This window comes from Salmo salar, chromosome 16 (assembly GCF_965601325.2).
Source record: "Salmo salar chromosome 16, fSalSal1, whole genome shotgun sequence".
NCBI lineage: Eukaryota > Metazoa > Chordata > Actinopteri > Salmoniformes > Salmonidae > Salmo > Salmo salar.
Window position 1 is genome coordinate 57,043,920 of NC_138306.1, and position 16,098 is coordinate 57,060,017.

Here is a 16,098-nt window from a genome sequence, read left to right on the forward strand (position 1 = left end):
TCCTCTCTGGTCTTCTCTGTCCCACTCCTCTCTCCTCTCTGGTCTTCTCTGTCCCACTCCTCTCTCCTCTCTGGTCTTCTCTGTCCCACTCCTCTCTCCTCTCTGGTCTTCTCTGTCCCACTCCTCTCTCCTCTCTGGTCTTCTCTGTCCCACTCCTCTCTCCTCTCTGGTCTTCTCTGTCCCACTCCTCTCTCCTCTCTGGTCTTCTCTGTCCCACTCCTCTCTCCTCTCTGGTCTTCTCTGTCCCACTCCTCTCTCCTCTCTGGTCTTCTCTGTCCCATGCTCTGCTGGGCCAGGAAAGAGGATGTCAGCTTGTAAAAGCTGGATTTCACCTGACCTGCCAATGCAAAACCTGATAAGATATTTCCTTTAGGGTCATCTGCTTGTAATATGCATACCAGGTCACTGCCAGGTCTCTCTGCTCCTCCTGCCAGGTCTCTCTGCTCCTCCTGCCAGGTCTGTCTGTAACACTCCTCCTGCCAGGTCTCTCTGCTCCTCCTGCCAGGTCTCTCTGCTCCTCCTGACAGGTCTCTCTGTAACACTCCTCCTGCCAGGTCTCTCTGCTCCTCCTGCCAGGTCTCTCTGCTCCTCCTGCCAGGTCTTTCTGCTCCTCCTGCCAGGTCTCTCTGCTCCTCCTGCCAGGTCTCTCTGTAACACTCCTCCTGCCAGGTCTTTCTGCTCCTCCTGCCAGGTCTCTCTGTAACACTCCTCCTGCCAGGTCTCTCTGCTCCTCCTGCCAGGTCTCTCTGTAACACTCCTCCTGCCAGGTCTCTCTGCTCCTCCTGCCAGGTCTCTCTGTAACACTCCTCCTGCCAGGTCTCTCTGCTCCTCCTGCCAGGTCTCTCTGTAACACTCCTCCTGGACAATTCAATACCTTCTACTAAATCAGCCTGGGTTTATTCAGTCTTGTATGTGTTGATACTGCAGTCACCCTATTCATCCTCATGTCTCTCTGTCTCTCTCTCTCTCTGTGTGTGTGTGTGTGTGTGTGTGTGTGTGTGTGTGTGTGTGTGTGTGTGTGTGTGTGTGTGTGTGTGTGTGTGTGTGTGTGTGTGTGTGTGTGTGTGTGTGTGTAGATGTAGAGGAGTGTTCGTCCTACCCCTGTCAGAACGGAGGTACCTGTTCAGACCAGGTTAACATGTTCACCTGCCAGTGTCCACCTGGGTTTACAGGGACAGTCTGCCAAACAGGTACAAAACCCTCTCTTCCTCCCTCTCTCCTTACTCTACCTTTACCCCAATCACACAAACATCTGTCCCACAACCTTGTTCCACTCCTCTCTCCTCTCTGCTCGTCTCTGTTCCACTCCTCTCTCCTCTCTGCTCGTCTCTGTTCCACTCCTCTCTCCTCTCTGGTCTTCTCTGTCCCACTCCTCTCTCCTCTCTAGTCCTCTCTGTCCCACTCCTCTCTCCTCTCTAGTCCTCTCTGTCCCACTCCTCTCTCCTCTCTGGTCTTCTCTGTCCCACTCCTCTCTCCTCTCTGGTCTTCTCTGTCCCACTCCTCTCTCCTCTCTGGTCTTCTCTGTCCCACTCCTCTCTCCTCTCTGGTCTTCTCTGTCCCACTCCTCTCTCCTCTCTGGTCTTCTCTGTCCCACTCCTCTCTCCTCTCTAGTCCTCTCTGTCCCACTCCTCTCTCCTCTCTGGTCTTCTCTGTCCCACTCCTCTCTCCTCTCTGGTCTTCTCTGTCCCACTCCTCTCTCCTCGCTGGTCTTCTCTGTCCCACTCCTCTCTCCTCTCTGGTCTTCTCTGTCCCACTCCTCTCTCCTCTCTGGTCTTCTCTGTCCCACTCCTCTCTCCTCTCTGGTCTTCTCTGTCCCATGCTCTGCTGGGCCAGGAAAGAGGATGTCAGCTTGTAAAAGCTGGATTTCACCTGACCTGCCAATGCAAAACCTGATAAGATATTTCCTTTAGGGTCTTCTGCTTGTAATATGCATACCAGGTCACTGCCAGGTCTCTCTGCCCCTCCTGCCAGGTCTCTCTGCTCCTCCTGCCAGGTCTGTCTGTAACACTCCTCCTGCCAGGTCTCTCTGCTCCTCCTGCCAGGTCTCTCTGCTCCTCCTGCCAGGTCTCTCTGTAACACTCCTCCTGCCAGGTCTCTCTGCTCCTCCTGCCAGGTCTCTCTGCTCCTCCTGCCAGGTCTCTCTGCTCCTCCTGCCAGGTCTGTCTGTAACACTCCTCCTGCCAGGTCTCTCTGCTCCTCCTGCCAGGTCTCTCTGCTCCTCCTGCCATGTCTGTCTGTAACACTCCTCCTGCCAGGTCTCTCTGCTCCTCCTGCCAGGTCTCTCTGCTCCTCCTGACAGGTCTCTCTGCTCCTCCTGCCAGGTCTTTCTGTAACACTCCTCCTGCCAGGTCTCTCTGCTCCTCCTGCCAGGTCTCTCTGCTCCTCCTGCCAGGTCTCTCTGCTCCTCCTGCCAGGTCTGTCTGTAACACTCCTCCTGTCAGGTCTCTCTGCTCCTCCTGCCAGGTCTCTCTGCTCCTCCTGCCAGGTCTCTCTGCTCCTCCTGCCAGGTCTCTCTGCTCCTCCTGACAGGTCTCTCTGCTCCTCCTGCCAGGTCTTTCTGTAACACTCCTCCTGCCAGGTCTCTCTGCTCCTCCTGCCAGGTCTCTCTGCTCCTCCTGCCAGGTCTCTCTGCTCCTCCTGCCAGGTCTCTCTGTAACACTCCTCCTGCCAGGTCTCTCTGCTCCTCCTGCTAGGTCTCTCTGCTCCTCCTGCCAGGTCTCTCTGCTCCTCCTGCCAGGTCTCTCTGTAACACTCCTCCTGACAGGTCTCTCTGCTCCTCCTGCCAGGTCTCTCTGTAACACTCCTCCTGCCAGGTCTCTCTGCTCCTCCTGCCAGGTCTCTCTGCTCCTCCTGCCAAGTCTCACTGCTCCTCCTGCCAGGTCTCTCTGTAACACTCCTCCTGCCAGGTCTCTCTGTAACACTCCTCCTGCCAGGTCTCTCTGCTCCTCCTGCCAGGTCTCTCTGCTCCTCCTGCCAGGTCTCTCTGCTCCTCCTGCCTGGTCTCTCTGTAACACTCCTCCTGCCAGGTCTCTCTGCTCCTCCTGCCAGGTCTCTCTGCTCCTCCTGCCAGGTCTCTCTGCTCCTCCTGCCAGGTGTCTCTGCTCCTCCTGACAGGTCTCTCTGCTCCTCCTGCCAGGTCTTTCTGCACCTCCTGCCAGGTCTCTCTGCTCCTCCTGCCAGGTCTCTCTGCTCCTCCTGCCAGGTCTCTCTGCTCCTCCTGCCAGGTCTCTCTGTAACATTAATGTTAACAAACAGATCACCGACCATTTCGAATCCCACCCAACCTTCTCCGCTATGCAATCTGGTTTCCGAGCTGGTCATGGGTGCACCTCAGCCACGCTCAAGGTCCTAAACGACATCATAACTGCCATGGATAAAAGACAGTACTGAGCAGCCGTCTTCATCGACCTGGCCAAGGCTTTCGACTCTGTCAATCACCGTATTCTTATTGGCAGACTCAACAGCCTTGGTTTCTCAAATGACTGCCTCGCCTGGTTCACCAACTACTTCTCTGATAGAGTTCAGTGTTCCAAATCGGAGGGCCTGTTGTCTGAACCTCTGGCAGTCTCTATGGGTGTGCCGCAGGGTTCAAATCTTGGGCCGACACTTTTCTCTGTATACATCAATGATGTCGCTCTTGCTGCTGGTGATTCTCTGATGCACCTCTACGCAGACGACACCATTCTGTATACATCTGGCCCTTCTTTGGACACTGTTTTTAACCTCTCTTGGGTATGTGGGACGTGACCGTCCCACCTGCGGGACACACTATTCAACAGCCAGTGAAATAGCAGGGCGGCAAATTCAAAACCACCAAAATCTCATAATTCAAATTTCTCACACATACAAGTGTAATACACCATTTTATAGATAAGACTCTCGTTAATCTAACCACATTGTCCGATTTCAAAAAGGCTTTACAACGAAAGCAAAACATTAGATTATGTCAGGAGAGTACCCAGCCAGAAATAATCAGACACCCATTTTTCAAGCTAGCATATAATGTCACAAGAAACAAAACCACAGCTAAATGCAGCACTAACCTTTGATGATCTTCATCAGATGACACTCCTAGGACATTATGTTATACAATACATGCATGTTTTGTTCAATCAAGTTCATATTTATATCAAAAACCAGCTTTTTACATTAGCATGTGACGTTCAGAACTAGCATTCCCACCGAACACTTCCGGTGAATTTACTAAATTACTCACGATAAACGTTCACAAAAAACATAACAATTATTTTAAGAATTATAGATACAGAACTCCTTTATGCAATCGCGGTGTCAGATTTTAAAATAGCTTTTCGGCGAAAGCACATTTTGCAATATTCTGAGTACATAGCTCGGCCATCACGGCTAGCTATTTTGACACCCACCAAGTTTCGGACAACCTAAACTCAGAATTACTATTAGATAAATTGGATTACCTTTGCTGTTCTTCGTCAGAATGCACTCCCAGGACTTCTACTTCAACAACAAATCTTGTTTTGGTTCCAAATAATCCATAGTTATATTCAAATAGCTCCGTATTGTTCATGCGTTCAGGTCACTATCCGAAGGGTGACGCGCGAGCGCATTTCGTGCCAAGAAATGTCAAAATATTCCATTACCGTACTTAGAAGCATGTCAAACGCTGTTTAACCTCTTGGGGCTATGTGGGACGCTAGCGTGCCACCCGTGGTGCACCCTATCAACAGCAGGTGCATTTCAAGAGAGGCAAATTTGAAACCAAATAAATGTCAAAATTCAAATTTTTCAAACATACAACTATCTTACACCCTTTGAAAGATAAACATCTCCTTAATCTAACCACGTTGTCCGATTTCAAAAAGGTTTTACGGCGAAAGCATAAAGTTAGATTATGTTAGGAGAGTGCATTGACAATAGCTGTGTGTAATGTTTTGTCAATTCAAAGACAGGCGTCACCAAAACCATAAAACCAGCTAAAATGATGCACTAACCTTTGACAATCTCCATCAGATGACACTCCTAGGACATTATGTTAGACAATGCATGCATTTTTAGTTCTATCAAGTTCATATTTATATCCAAAAACAGCGTTTTACTATGGCGTTGATGTTCAGGAAATTGTTTCCCTTCAATAACCGGCAGTCAAGTCAGCACCACAAATTAAATAATTAAAATTAGAAAACATTGGTAAAATATTATATTGTCATTTAAAGAATTATAGATTTACATCTCTTGAACGCAATCGACTTGCCAGATTTAAAAATAACCTTACTGGGAAATCACACTTTGCAATAATCTGAGCACTGCGCCCAGAAAAATACGCTTTGCTATACAGACAAACGGCCATGTTGGAGAGATCTAAAATCGAAAATACTATGTAAATAATCCATTACCTTTGATTCTCTTCATCAGATGTCACTTCCAGGAATCCCAGGTCCATAACGAATGTAGTTTTGTTCAAAAAAGCTCATCATTTATGTCCAAAAAGCTCCGTGTTGTTAGCACATGATCTAAGCCCGCCGGACTTCACTTCATGAACGAGGGGAAAAAATATATTTACGTTCGTTCAAACATGTCAAACGTTGTATAGCATAAATCATTAGTGCCTTTTTTAACCAGAACATGAATAATATTCAAGGTGGACGAATGCATTCTCTTTAAAACGTATTGGAACGAGGGTACCCAACATGACCTCGCACGCCAGAGTCTAATCGGCCATCACCGTTCCAAGGCTCTTGTTCGGTCAGATCTCATAGTAGAAGACTCAAAACACTTTGTAAAGGCTGGTGACATCTAGTGGAAGCAATAGGAAGTGCCAAAACATTAATCAGCCCCTGTGTGTTTCAATGGCATAGGCTTAAAGGTAATTCAACACATCAGGTATCCACTTCCTGTCAGAAAATGTCTCAGGGTTTTGCCTGCCAAATGAGTTCTGTTATACTCACAGACACCATTCAAACAGTTTTAGAAACTTTAGGGTGTTTTCTATCCATATATAATAAGTATATGCATATTCTAGTTACTGGGTAGGATTAGTAACCAGATTAAATCGGGTACGTTTTTTTATCCAGCCGTGAAAATACTGCCCCCTAGCCCCAACAGGTTAAAATCGATTTTTAAGCTATTTTCCTCGTGAAATAGCGATAATATTCCAACTGGGCAACGTTGTATTCATTCAAAGGCTGAAAGAAAAAAATGGAGTAGTCTCGTGACCGCGCATTTCCAGTGTCACTGTCCCCAGGCTGACCACTTACAAATTCTCCTGCTGTTCTTCGCCCAGAGACAGCAGACACCCCATTCCACTTTCTGGCGGCTTTAGAGAGCCAATGGAAGCCTTAGAAAATGTCACGTTACAGCACAGATGCTGTATTTTTGATAGAGATGCAACAGAAGGACAACAAATGATCAGACAGGGCACTTCCTGTATGGAATCTTCTCAGGTTTTGGCCTGCCATATGAGTTCTGTTATACTCACAGACACCATTCAAATAGTTTTAGAAACTTTAGAGTGTTTTCTATCAAAATCTACTAATTATTTTCATATTATAGTTTCTGGGCAGGAATAGTAACCAGATTAAATCGGGTACGTTTTTTATCCGGCTGTGAAAATACTGCCACCTATCCCAAAGAAGTTAATCCAACCACATTGTCCGATTTCAAAAAGGCTTTACGTCGAAAGCAAAACATTAGATTATGTTAGGACATCACCTTGACAAGAAAAAACACAGCCATTTTCCTAGCAAGAAGAGGCGTCACAAAAACCCGAAAGACAGCTAAAATTAAGCACTAACCTTTGATGATCTTCATCAGATGGCACTCATAGGACTTCATGTTACACAATACATGTATGTTTTGCTCGATAAAGTTCATATTTATATCCAAAAACCCCATTTTACATTGGCCCGTAATGTTCAGAAATGTTTCTCCTTCAAAAACTTCCGGTGAATGAGCACATCAATTTACAGAAATACACAATATAAATGTTGATAAAATATTAAACTGTTATTCAAAGAATGATAGATAAACATCTCCTTATTGCAACCGCTGAGACAGATTTAAAAAAAGCTTCACGGGGAAAGCACACTTTGCAATAATCTGAGTACAGCGTTCAGAATACAACAGCAGATACCCGCCATTTTGGAGTCATCTAAAATCATACATAGGATTAGAAATATTCACTTACCTTTGATGATCTTCATCAGAATTCACTCCCAGGAATACTAGAGCCACAATAAATGTTGTTTTGTTCGATAAAGTCCATAATTTATGTCCAAATACTTCCTTGTTGTTTGCGCATTCAGTAAGCTACTCCAAATGTAGGACGCGCGCTGAAAATTTCACGACGAAAAGTCAAATAAAGTTCTATTTACGTTAGTAGAAACATGTCAAACGATGTATAGCATCAATCTTTAGGGCCTTTTTAACATAAAACTTAAATAATTTTCCAACCGGACGATTACAATGTCTTGAAAAATGTCATGGAACACAGCTAACTCTCACATGAATGCGCACCAATCCTTGCCTGAGTCAACAACTTCCAACTTCCTTTGTTCGCTCTCTGTTCACCACAGAAGCCTGGAACAACTTTCTAACAACTGTTGACATCTAGTGGAAGCCTTAGGAAGTGCAAAAATGAACCCTAAGTCACTGGATACTGTAAAGGCAATCACTTGAAAAAACTACAACCTCAGATTTCCCACTTCCTGGTTGGATTTTTCTCAGAGTTTTGCCTGCCATATGAGTTCTGTTATACTCACAGACATCATTCAAACAGTTTTAGAAACTTCAGAGTGTTTTCTATCCAAATCTACTAATAATATGCATATCCTACCTTCTAAGTCTGAGTAGCAGGCAGTTTAATTTGGGCATGCCTTTCATCCGGATGTCAAAATACTGCCTCCTACCCTAGAGAAGTTAACAAACCTCCAAACCTCCAAACAATGCCATACAACACTCCTTCCGTGGCCTCCAAATGCTCCTAAATGCAAGTAAAACTAAATGCATGCTATTTAATCGATCACTGCCTGCACCTGCTCGCCTGTCCAGCATCACTACTCTGGACGGTTCTGACCTAGAATATGTGGACAACTACAAATACCTAGGTGTCTGGCTAGACTGTAAACTCTCCTTTCAGACTCACATTATTAAGCATCTCCAATCCAAAATTATATCTAGAATCGGCTTCCTATTTCGCAACAAATCCTCCTTCACTCATGCCGCCAAACATACCCTCGTAAAACTGACCATCCTACCGATCCTTGACTTCGACGTCATCTACAAAATAGCCTCCAACACTCTACTCAGCAAACTGGATGCAGTCTATCACAGTGCCATCCGTTTTATCACCAAAGTCCCATATACCACCCACCACTGCAACCTGTATGCTCTCGTTGGCTGGCCCTCACTACATATCCGTCGCCAAACCCACTGGCTCCAGGTCATCTATGAGTCTTTGCTAGGTAAAGCCCCGCCTTATCTCAGCTCACTGGTCACCATAGCAGCACCCACCCGTAGCACGCGCTCCAGCAGGTATATTTCACTGGTCACCCCCAAAGCCAATTCCTCCTTTGGCCGCCTTTCCTTCCAGTTCTCTGCTGCCAATGACTGGAACGAATTGCAGAAATCACTGAAGCTGGAGTCTTATATCTCCCTCTGTAACTTTAAGCATCAGCTGTCAGAGCAGCTTACCGATCACTGTACCTGTACACAGCCCATCTGTAAATAGCCCATCCAACTACCTCATCCCTCATTTATTTAATTTTTTTGCTCTTTTGCACCCCAGTATCTCTACTTGCACATCATCATCTGCACATCTATCACTCCAGTATTAATACTAAATTGTAATTCTTTTCACCTCTAGGGCCTATTTATTGCCTACCTCCCTACTCTTCTACATTTACACACACTGTACATAGATCTTTCTATTTTTCTTTTCTTTTGTGTTATTGACTGTACATTTGTTTATGTGTAACTCTGCTGTTATTTCTGTCGAACTACTTTGCTTTATCTTGGCCAGGTTGCAGTTGTAAATGAGAACATGTTCTCAACTGGCCGACCTGGTTAAATAAAGGTGGAATAAATAAATAAATAAATAAAGAACATTCCTCCTGCCAGGTGTCTCTGCTCCTCCTGCCAGGTCTGTCTGTAACATTCCTCCTGCCAGGTCTCTCTGCTCCTCCTGCCAGGTCTCTCTGCTCCTCCTGCCAGGTCTGTCTGTAACATTCCTCCTGCCAGGTCTCTCTGCTCCTCCTGCCAGGTCTGTCTGTAACATTCCTCCTGCCAGGTCTCTCTGCTCCTCCTGCCAGGTCTCTCTGCTCCTCCTGCCAGGTCTCTCTGCTCCTCCTGCCAGGTCTCTCTGTAACACTCCTCCTGCCAGGTCTTTCTGCTCCTCCTGCCAGGTCTCTCTGCAACACTCCTCTTGGACAATTCAATACCTTCTACTAAATCAGCCTGGGTTTTTTCAGTCTTGTATGTGTTGATACTGCAGTCACCCTATTCATCCTCATGTCTCTCTGTCTCTCTCTCTGTCTCTCTCTCTCTGTGTGTGTGTGTGTGTGTGTGTGTGTGTGTGTGTGTGTGTGTAGATGTAGAGGAGTGTTCGTCCTACCCCTGTCAGAACGGAGGTACCTGTTCAGACCAGGTTAACGGGTTCACCTGCCAGTGTCCACCTGGGTTTACAGGGACAGTCTGCCAAACAGGTACAGAACCCTCTCTTCCTCCCTCTCTCCTTACTCTACCTTTACCCCAATCACACAAACATCTGTCCCACAACCTTGTTCCACTCCTCTCTCCTCTCTGGTCTTCTCTGTCCCACTCCTCTCTCCTCTCTTCTCCCCTCTCATCTCCTCTCTGTTCCCCCTTTCTCCTCTCCTCTCTGTCCTACCCTGTCCCCCTCCCCCCTCTGTCCTACCCTGTCCCCCTCTCCTCTCTCAGTCCTACCCTGTCCCCCTCCCCCCTCTGTCCTACCCTGTCCCCCTCTCCTCTCTCAGTCCTACCCTGTCCCCATCTCCTCTCCCTGTCCCCCTCTCCTCTCTCAGTCCTACCCTGTTTCCCTCTCCTCTCTCTGTCCCCCTCTCCTCCCTGCTTGCTGCCTCTCCCCTCTCCTCTCTCTGTCCCCCTCTCCTCTCTCTGTCCCCCTCTCCTCTCTCTGTCCCCCCTCTCCTCTCTCTGTCCCCCCTCTCCTCTCTCTGTCCCCCCTCTCCTCTCTCTGTCCCCCCTCTCCTCTCTCTGTCCCCCTCTCCTCTCTCTGTCCCCCTCTCCTCTCTCTGTCCCCCCTCTCCTCTCTCTGTCCCCCCTCTCCTCTCTCTGTCCCCCCTCTCCTCTCTCTGTCCCCCTCTCCTCTCTCTGTCCCCCTCTCCTCTCTCTGTCCCCCCTCTCCTCTCTCTGTCCCCCTCTCCTCTCTCTGTCCCCCTCTCCTCTCTCTGTCCCCCCTCTCCTCTCTCTGTCCCCCCTCTCCTCTCTCTGTCCCCCCTCTCCTCTCTCTGTCCCCCTCTCCTCTCCCCGTTCCTGTTCCCACAGTCCAGCCTGTGGAGATGTATCAAACCTTCTCTAATGTCTTTCACAGCCAGCAGCACATATTTTCAGGGTGAGGAGAGCAGCGTCTATATTCATCAGCTGAGTAAATATCCTATATGTGTGTGTGTGTGTGTGTGTGTGTGTGTGTGTGTGTGTGTGTGTGTGTGTGTGTGTGTGTGTGTGTGTGTGTGTGTGTGTGTGTGTGTGTGTGTGTGTGTGTGTGTGTGTGTGTGTGTGTGTGTGTGTGTGTGTTTCTGCCTGCAGACATTGACGAGTGTAAAGACGGAGCCTGCCTCAACGGTGCGCTGTGCGTACAAGGTGTCGACAACTTCACCTGTGTGTGTGAGAGGGGCTACACTGGGGCTCTGTGTGAGACAGGTGAGTTAGCCGAGGGGCTACACTGGGGCTCTGTGTTAGACAGGTGAGTTAGCCGAGGGGCCTACCCAGACATCTCTCCCCCCAGAGGAAACAGTCTCTCTGGTTTCTACATTACAATGGACAGATGTTACTTCATCCAGAGAGAGTTCCCATGAAGACAAAATCTGTATTGGACTGATTGATAGCTTTTAGCAGGTTACAGTTCAGCTGCAAACACACTGCAGTTTCAATTCCTGTCTCTATTCCACAGATCTCAGACCTGTCTCTGTTACACAGATCTCAGACCTGTCTCTATTCCACAGATCTCAGACCTGTCTCTATTACACAGATCTCAGACCTGTCTCTATTACACAGATCTCAGACCTGTCTCTGTACTGTTGTTCCTATGTGAGACAACTCCTTAATACCAGACACACCTGGTATAGTGTAACAGTACACCTGGTATAGTGTAACAGTACACCTGGTATAGTGTCACAGTACACCTGGTATAGTGTAACAGTACACCTGGTATAGTGTAACAGTACACCTGGTATAGTGTAACAGTACACCTGGTATAGTGTAACAGTACACCTGGTATAGTGTCACAGTACACCTGGTATAGTGTAACAGTACACCTGGTATAGTGTCACAGTACACCTGGTAACCTGCTGAAACACACACAGACACAGACACACACACACACACACACACACACACACACACACACACACACACACACACAGACACACACACGCAGGCACACACACACACACACACACACACACACACACACACACACACACACACACACACACACACAGACACACACACGCAGGACACACACACACACACACACACACACACACACACACACACACACACACACACACACACACACGCAGGCACACACACACACACACACACACACACACACACACACACACACACACACACACACACACACACACACACACACACACACACACACACACACACACACACACACACACACACACACACAGATGGATGGGAGAAGACCTGTTTTACTAGCCTGCATCCAAGCTGAACTGGTAAGAAAGGTTACATCCCTGATGGCCCCCTATTCTCTACATAGAGCACTTTGACAAGGGCCCTACATAGAGCACATGGACCAGGGCCCTACGTAGAGCACATGGACCAGGGCCCTACATAGAGCACATGGAACAGGGCCCTACATAGAGCACATGGACCAGGGCCCTACATAGAGCACATGGACCAGGGCCCTACATAGAGCACATGGACCAGGGCCCTACATAGAGCACATTGACCAGGGCCCTACATAGAGCACATGGACCAGGGCCCTATGTAGAGCACATGGACCAGGGCCCTACATAGAGCACTTGGACCAGGGCCCTACATAGAGCACTTGGACCAGGGCCCTACATAGAGCACATGGACCAGGGCCCTACATAGAGCACATGGACCAGGGCCCTACATAGAGCACATGGACCAGGGCCCTACATAGAGCACTTGGACCAGGGCCCTACATAGAGCACATGGACCAGGGCCCTACATAGAGCACATGGACCAGGGCCCTACATAGAGCACATGGACCAGGGCCCTACATAGTGCAATTTGACCAGGGCCCTACATAGGGAATAGGGTTCCATTTGGGACGCTGACCAATTGAGAGAGAGAACCGTTCAGGTTTGGCTCTATGCTAGTTCATTAGTACCTTAGAAATGTCCCCATTTTTTTCAAAATCCTCAGTTTCCCCACATAGATGACGACTAGGTTTAAATAACGTAGATTTGTGTTGTCGTTTGTGGTACCAGACATGGATCAGTGTGTTTCCCAACCTTGTCTGAACGGAGGGGAGTGTAAAGAACAGGTGTATGGTTATAACTGCTCCTGTCCTGCCGCCTTCACCGGAACACACTGTGAGACAGGTGAGCTACTGATAAAAACCTCCCATTCATTGGAAAGAGTACTATTCAACTGATTCCTTCGTCCCAAATGGCACACTATTCCTTATATAGTGCACTACTTTTGACCAGGGACCACAAACTAGCATCCTGTCCAAGAGGTGTACTTGTACAGAAACAGGAGGTAGACTCCTGTCCTATGGGCCGTTCTCAACAAGCTGCCTCACTACAGAAACAGGAGATAGACTCCTGTCCTATGGGCCGTTCTCATCAAGCTGCCTCTCACTACAGAAACAGGAGGTAGACTCCTGCCCTATGGGCCGTTCTCATCAAGCTGCCTCTCACTACAGAAACAGGAGATAGACTCCTGCCCTATGGGCCGTTCTCAACAAGCTGCCTCACTACAGAAACAGGAGATAGACTCCTGTCCTATGGGCCGTTCTCATCAAGCTGCCTCTCACTACAGAAACAGGAGGTAGACTCCTGCCCTATGGGCCGTTCTCATCAAGCTGCCTCTCACTACAGAAACAGGAGATAGACTCCTGCCCTATGGGCCGTTCTCATCAAGCTGCCTCTCACTACAGAAACAGGAGATAGACTCCTGCCCTATGGGCCGTTCTCATCAAGCTGCCTCTCACTACAGAAACAGGAGGTAGACTCCTGTCCTATGGGCCGTTCTCATCACGCTGCCTCTCGCTACAGAAACAGGAGATAGACTCCTGTCCTATGGGCCGTTCTCATCACGCTGCCTCTCACTACAGAAACAGGAGGTAGACTCCTGCCCTATGGGCCGTTCTAAGCTGCCTCTCACTACAGAAACAGGAGGTAGACTCCTGCCCTATGGGCCGTTCTCATCAAGCTGCCTCTCACTACAGAAACAGGAGATAGACTCCTGCCCTATGGGCCGTTCTAAGCTGCCTCTCACTACAGAAACAGGAGATAGACTCCTGCCCTATGGGCCGTTCTCATCACGCTGCCTCTCGCTACAGAAACAGGAGATAGACTCCTGCCCTATGGGCCGTTCTAAGCTGCCTCTCACTACAGAAACAGGAGGTAGACTCCTGCCCTATGGGCCGTTCTAAGCTGCCTCTCACTACAGAAACAGGAGGTAGACTCCTGCCCTATGGGCCGTTCTAAGCTGCCTCTCACTACAGAAACAGGAGGTAGACTCCTGCCCTATGGGCCGTTCTAAGCTGCCTCTCACTACAGAAACAGGAGGTAGACTCATGCCCTATGGGCCGTTCTCATCAAGCTGCCTCTCACTACAGAAACAGGAGATAGACTCCTGCCCTATGGGCCGTTCTCATCACGCTGCCTCTCGCTACAGAAACAGGAGATAGACTCCTGTCCTATGGGCCGTTCTCATCAAGCTGCCTCTCACTACAGAAACAGGAGGTAGACTCCTGCCCTATGGGCCGTTCTCATCAAGCTGCCTCTCACTACAGAAACAGGAGGTAGACTCCTGCCCTATGGGCCGTTCTAAGCTGCCTCTCACTACAGAAACAGGAGATAGACTCCTGCCCTATGGGCCGTTCTCATCAAGCTGCCTCTCACTACAGAAACAGGAGATAGACTCCTGTCCTATGGGCCGTTCTCATCAAGCTGCCTCTCACTACAGAAACAGGAGATAGACTCCTGCCCTATGGGCCGTTCTCATCAAGCTGCCTCTCGCTACAGAAACAGGAGATAGACTCCTGTCCTATGGGCCGTTCTCATCAAGCTGCCTCTCACTACAGAAACAGGAGGTAGACTCCTGCCCTATGGGCCGTTCTCATCAAGCTGCCTCTCGCTACAGAAACAGGAGATAGACTCCTGCCCTATGGGCCGTTCTCATCAAGCTGCCTCTCGCTACAGAAACAGGAGGTAGACTCTTGCCCTATGGGCCGTTCTCATCAAGCTGCCTCTCACTACAGAAACAGGAGGTAGACTCCTGTCCTATGGGCCGATCTCATCACGCTGACTCTCACTACAGAAACAGGAGATAGACTCCTGCCCTATGGGCCGTTCTCATCAAGCTGCCTCTCGCTACAGAAACAGGAGGTAGACTCCTGCCCTATGGGCCGTTCTCATCAAGCTGCCTCTCACTACAGAAACAGGAGGTAGACTCCTGCCCTATGGGCCGTTAGCATCAAGCTGCCTCACACTACAGAAACAGGAGGTAGACTCCTGCCCTATGGGCCGTTCTCATCAAGCTGCCTCTCACTACAGAAACAGGAGATAGACTCCTGCCCTATGGGCCGTTCTAAGCTGCCTCTCACTACAGAAACAGGAGATAGACTCCTGCCCTATGGGCCGTTCTCATCAAGCTGCCTCTCACTACAGAAACAGGAGGTAGACTCCTGTCCTATGGGCCGTTCTCATCACGCTGCCTCTCGCTACAGAAACAGGAGATAGACTCCTGTCCTATGGGCCGTTCTCATCACGCTGCCTCTCACTACAGAAACAGGAGGTAGACTCCTGCCCTATGGGCCGTTCTAAGCTGCCTCTCACTACAGAAACAGGAGGTAGACTCCTGCCCTATGGGCCGTTCTCATCAAGCTGCCTCTCACTACAGAAACAGGAGATAGACTCCTGCCCTATGGGCCGTTCTAAGCTGCCTCTCACTACAGAAACAGGAGATAGACTCCTGCCCTATGGGCCGTTCTCATCACGCTGCCTCTCGCTACAGAAACAGGAGATAGACTCCTGCCCTATGGGCCGTTCTAAGCTGCCTCTCACTACAGAAACAGGAGGTAGACTCCTGCCCTATGGGCCGTTCTAAGCTGCCTCTCACTACAGAAACAGGAGGTAGACTCCTGCCCTATGGGCCGTTCTAAGCTGCCTCTCACTACAGAAACAGGAGGTAGACTCCTGCCCTATGGGCCGTTCTAAGCTGCCTCTCACTACAGAAACAGGAGGTAGACTCATGCCCTATGGGCCGTTCTCATCAAGCTGCCTCTCACTACAGAAACAGGAGATAGACTCCTGCCCTATGGGCCGTTCTCATCACGCTGCCTCTCGCTACAGAAACAGGAGATAGACTCCTGTCCTATGGGCCGTTCTCATCAAGCTGCCTCTCACTACAGAAACAGGAGGTAGACTCCTGCCCTATGGGCCGTTCTCATCAAGCTGCCTCTCACTACAGAAACAGGAGGTAGACTCCTGCCCTATGGGCCGTTCTAAGCTGCCTCTCACTACAGAAACAGGAGATAGACTCTTGCCCTATGGGCCGTTCTCATCAAGCTGCCTCTCACTACAGAAACAGGAGGTAGACTCCTGCCCTATGGGCCGTTCTCATCAAGCTGCCTCTCGCTACAGAAACAGGAGATAGACTCCTGTCCTATGGGCCGTTCTCATCACGCTGACT

At 49.0% G+C, this 16,098-nt stretch overlaps 1 protein-coding gene across 1 annotated transcript in view; it reads left to right on the top strand.

Moving 5' to 3' along the window:
• The window catches only part of LOC106574124 (sushi, nidogen and EGF-like domains 1), a 125,135-nt gene that overhangs the window by 56,769 nt on the left and 52,268 nt on the right, over positions 1-16,098 (top strand). The window contains exons 7-10 of the mRNA XM_045697462.2: positions 1,077-1,190; positions 9,561-9,674; positions 10,756-10,869; positions 12,663-12,776. Of these exons, the coding sequence (XP_045553418.1) occupies positions 1,077-1,190; positions 9,561-9,674; positions 10,756-10,869; positions 12,663-12,776 (456 nt within the window). The remainder of the gene's footprint in view (positions 1-1,076; positions 1,191-9,560; positions 9,675-10,755; positions 10,870-12,662; positions 12,777-16,098) is intronic.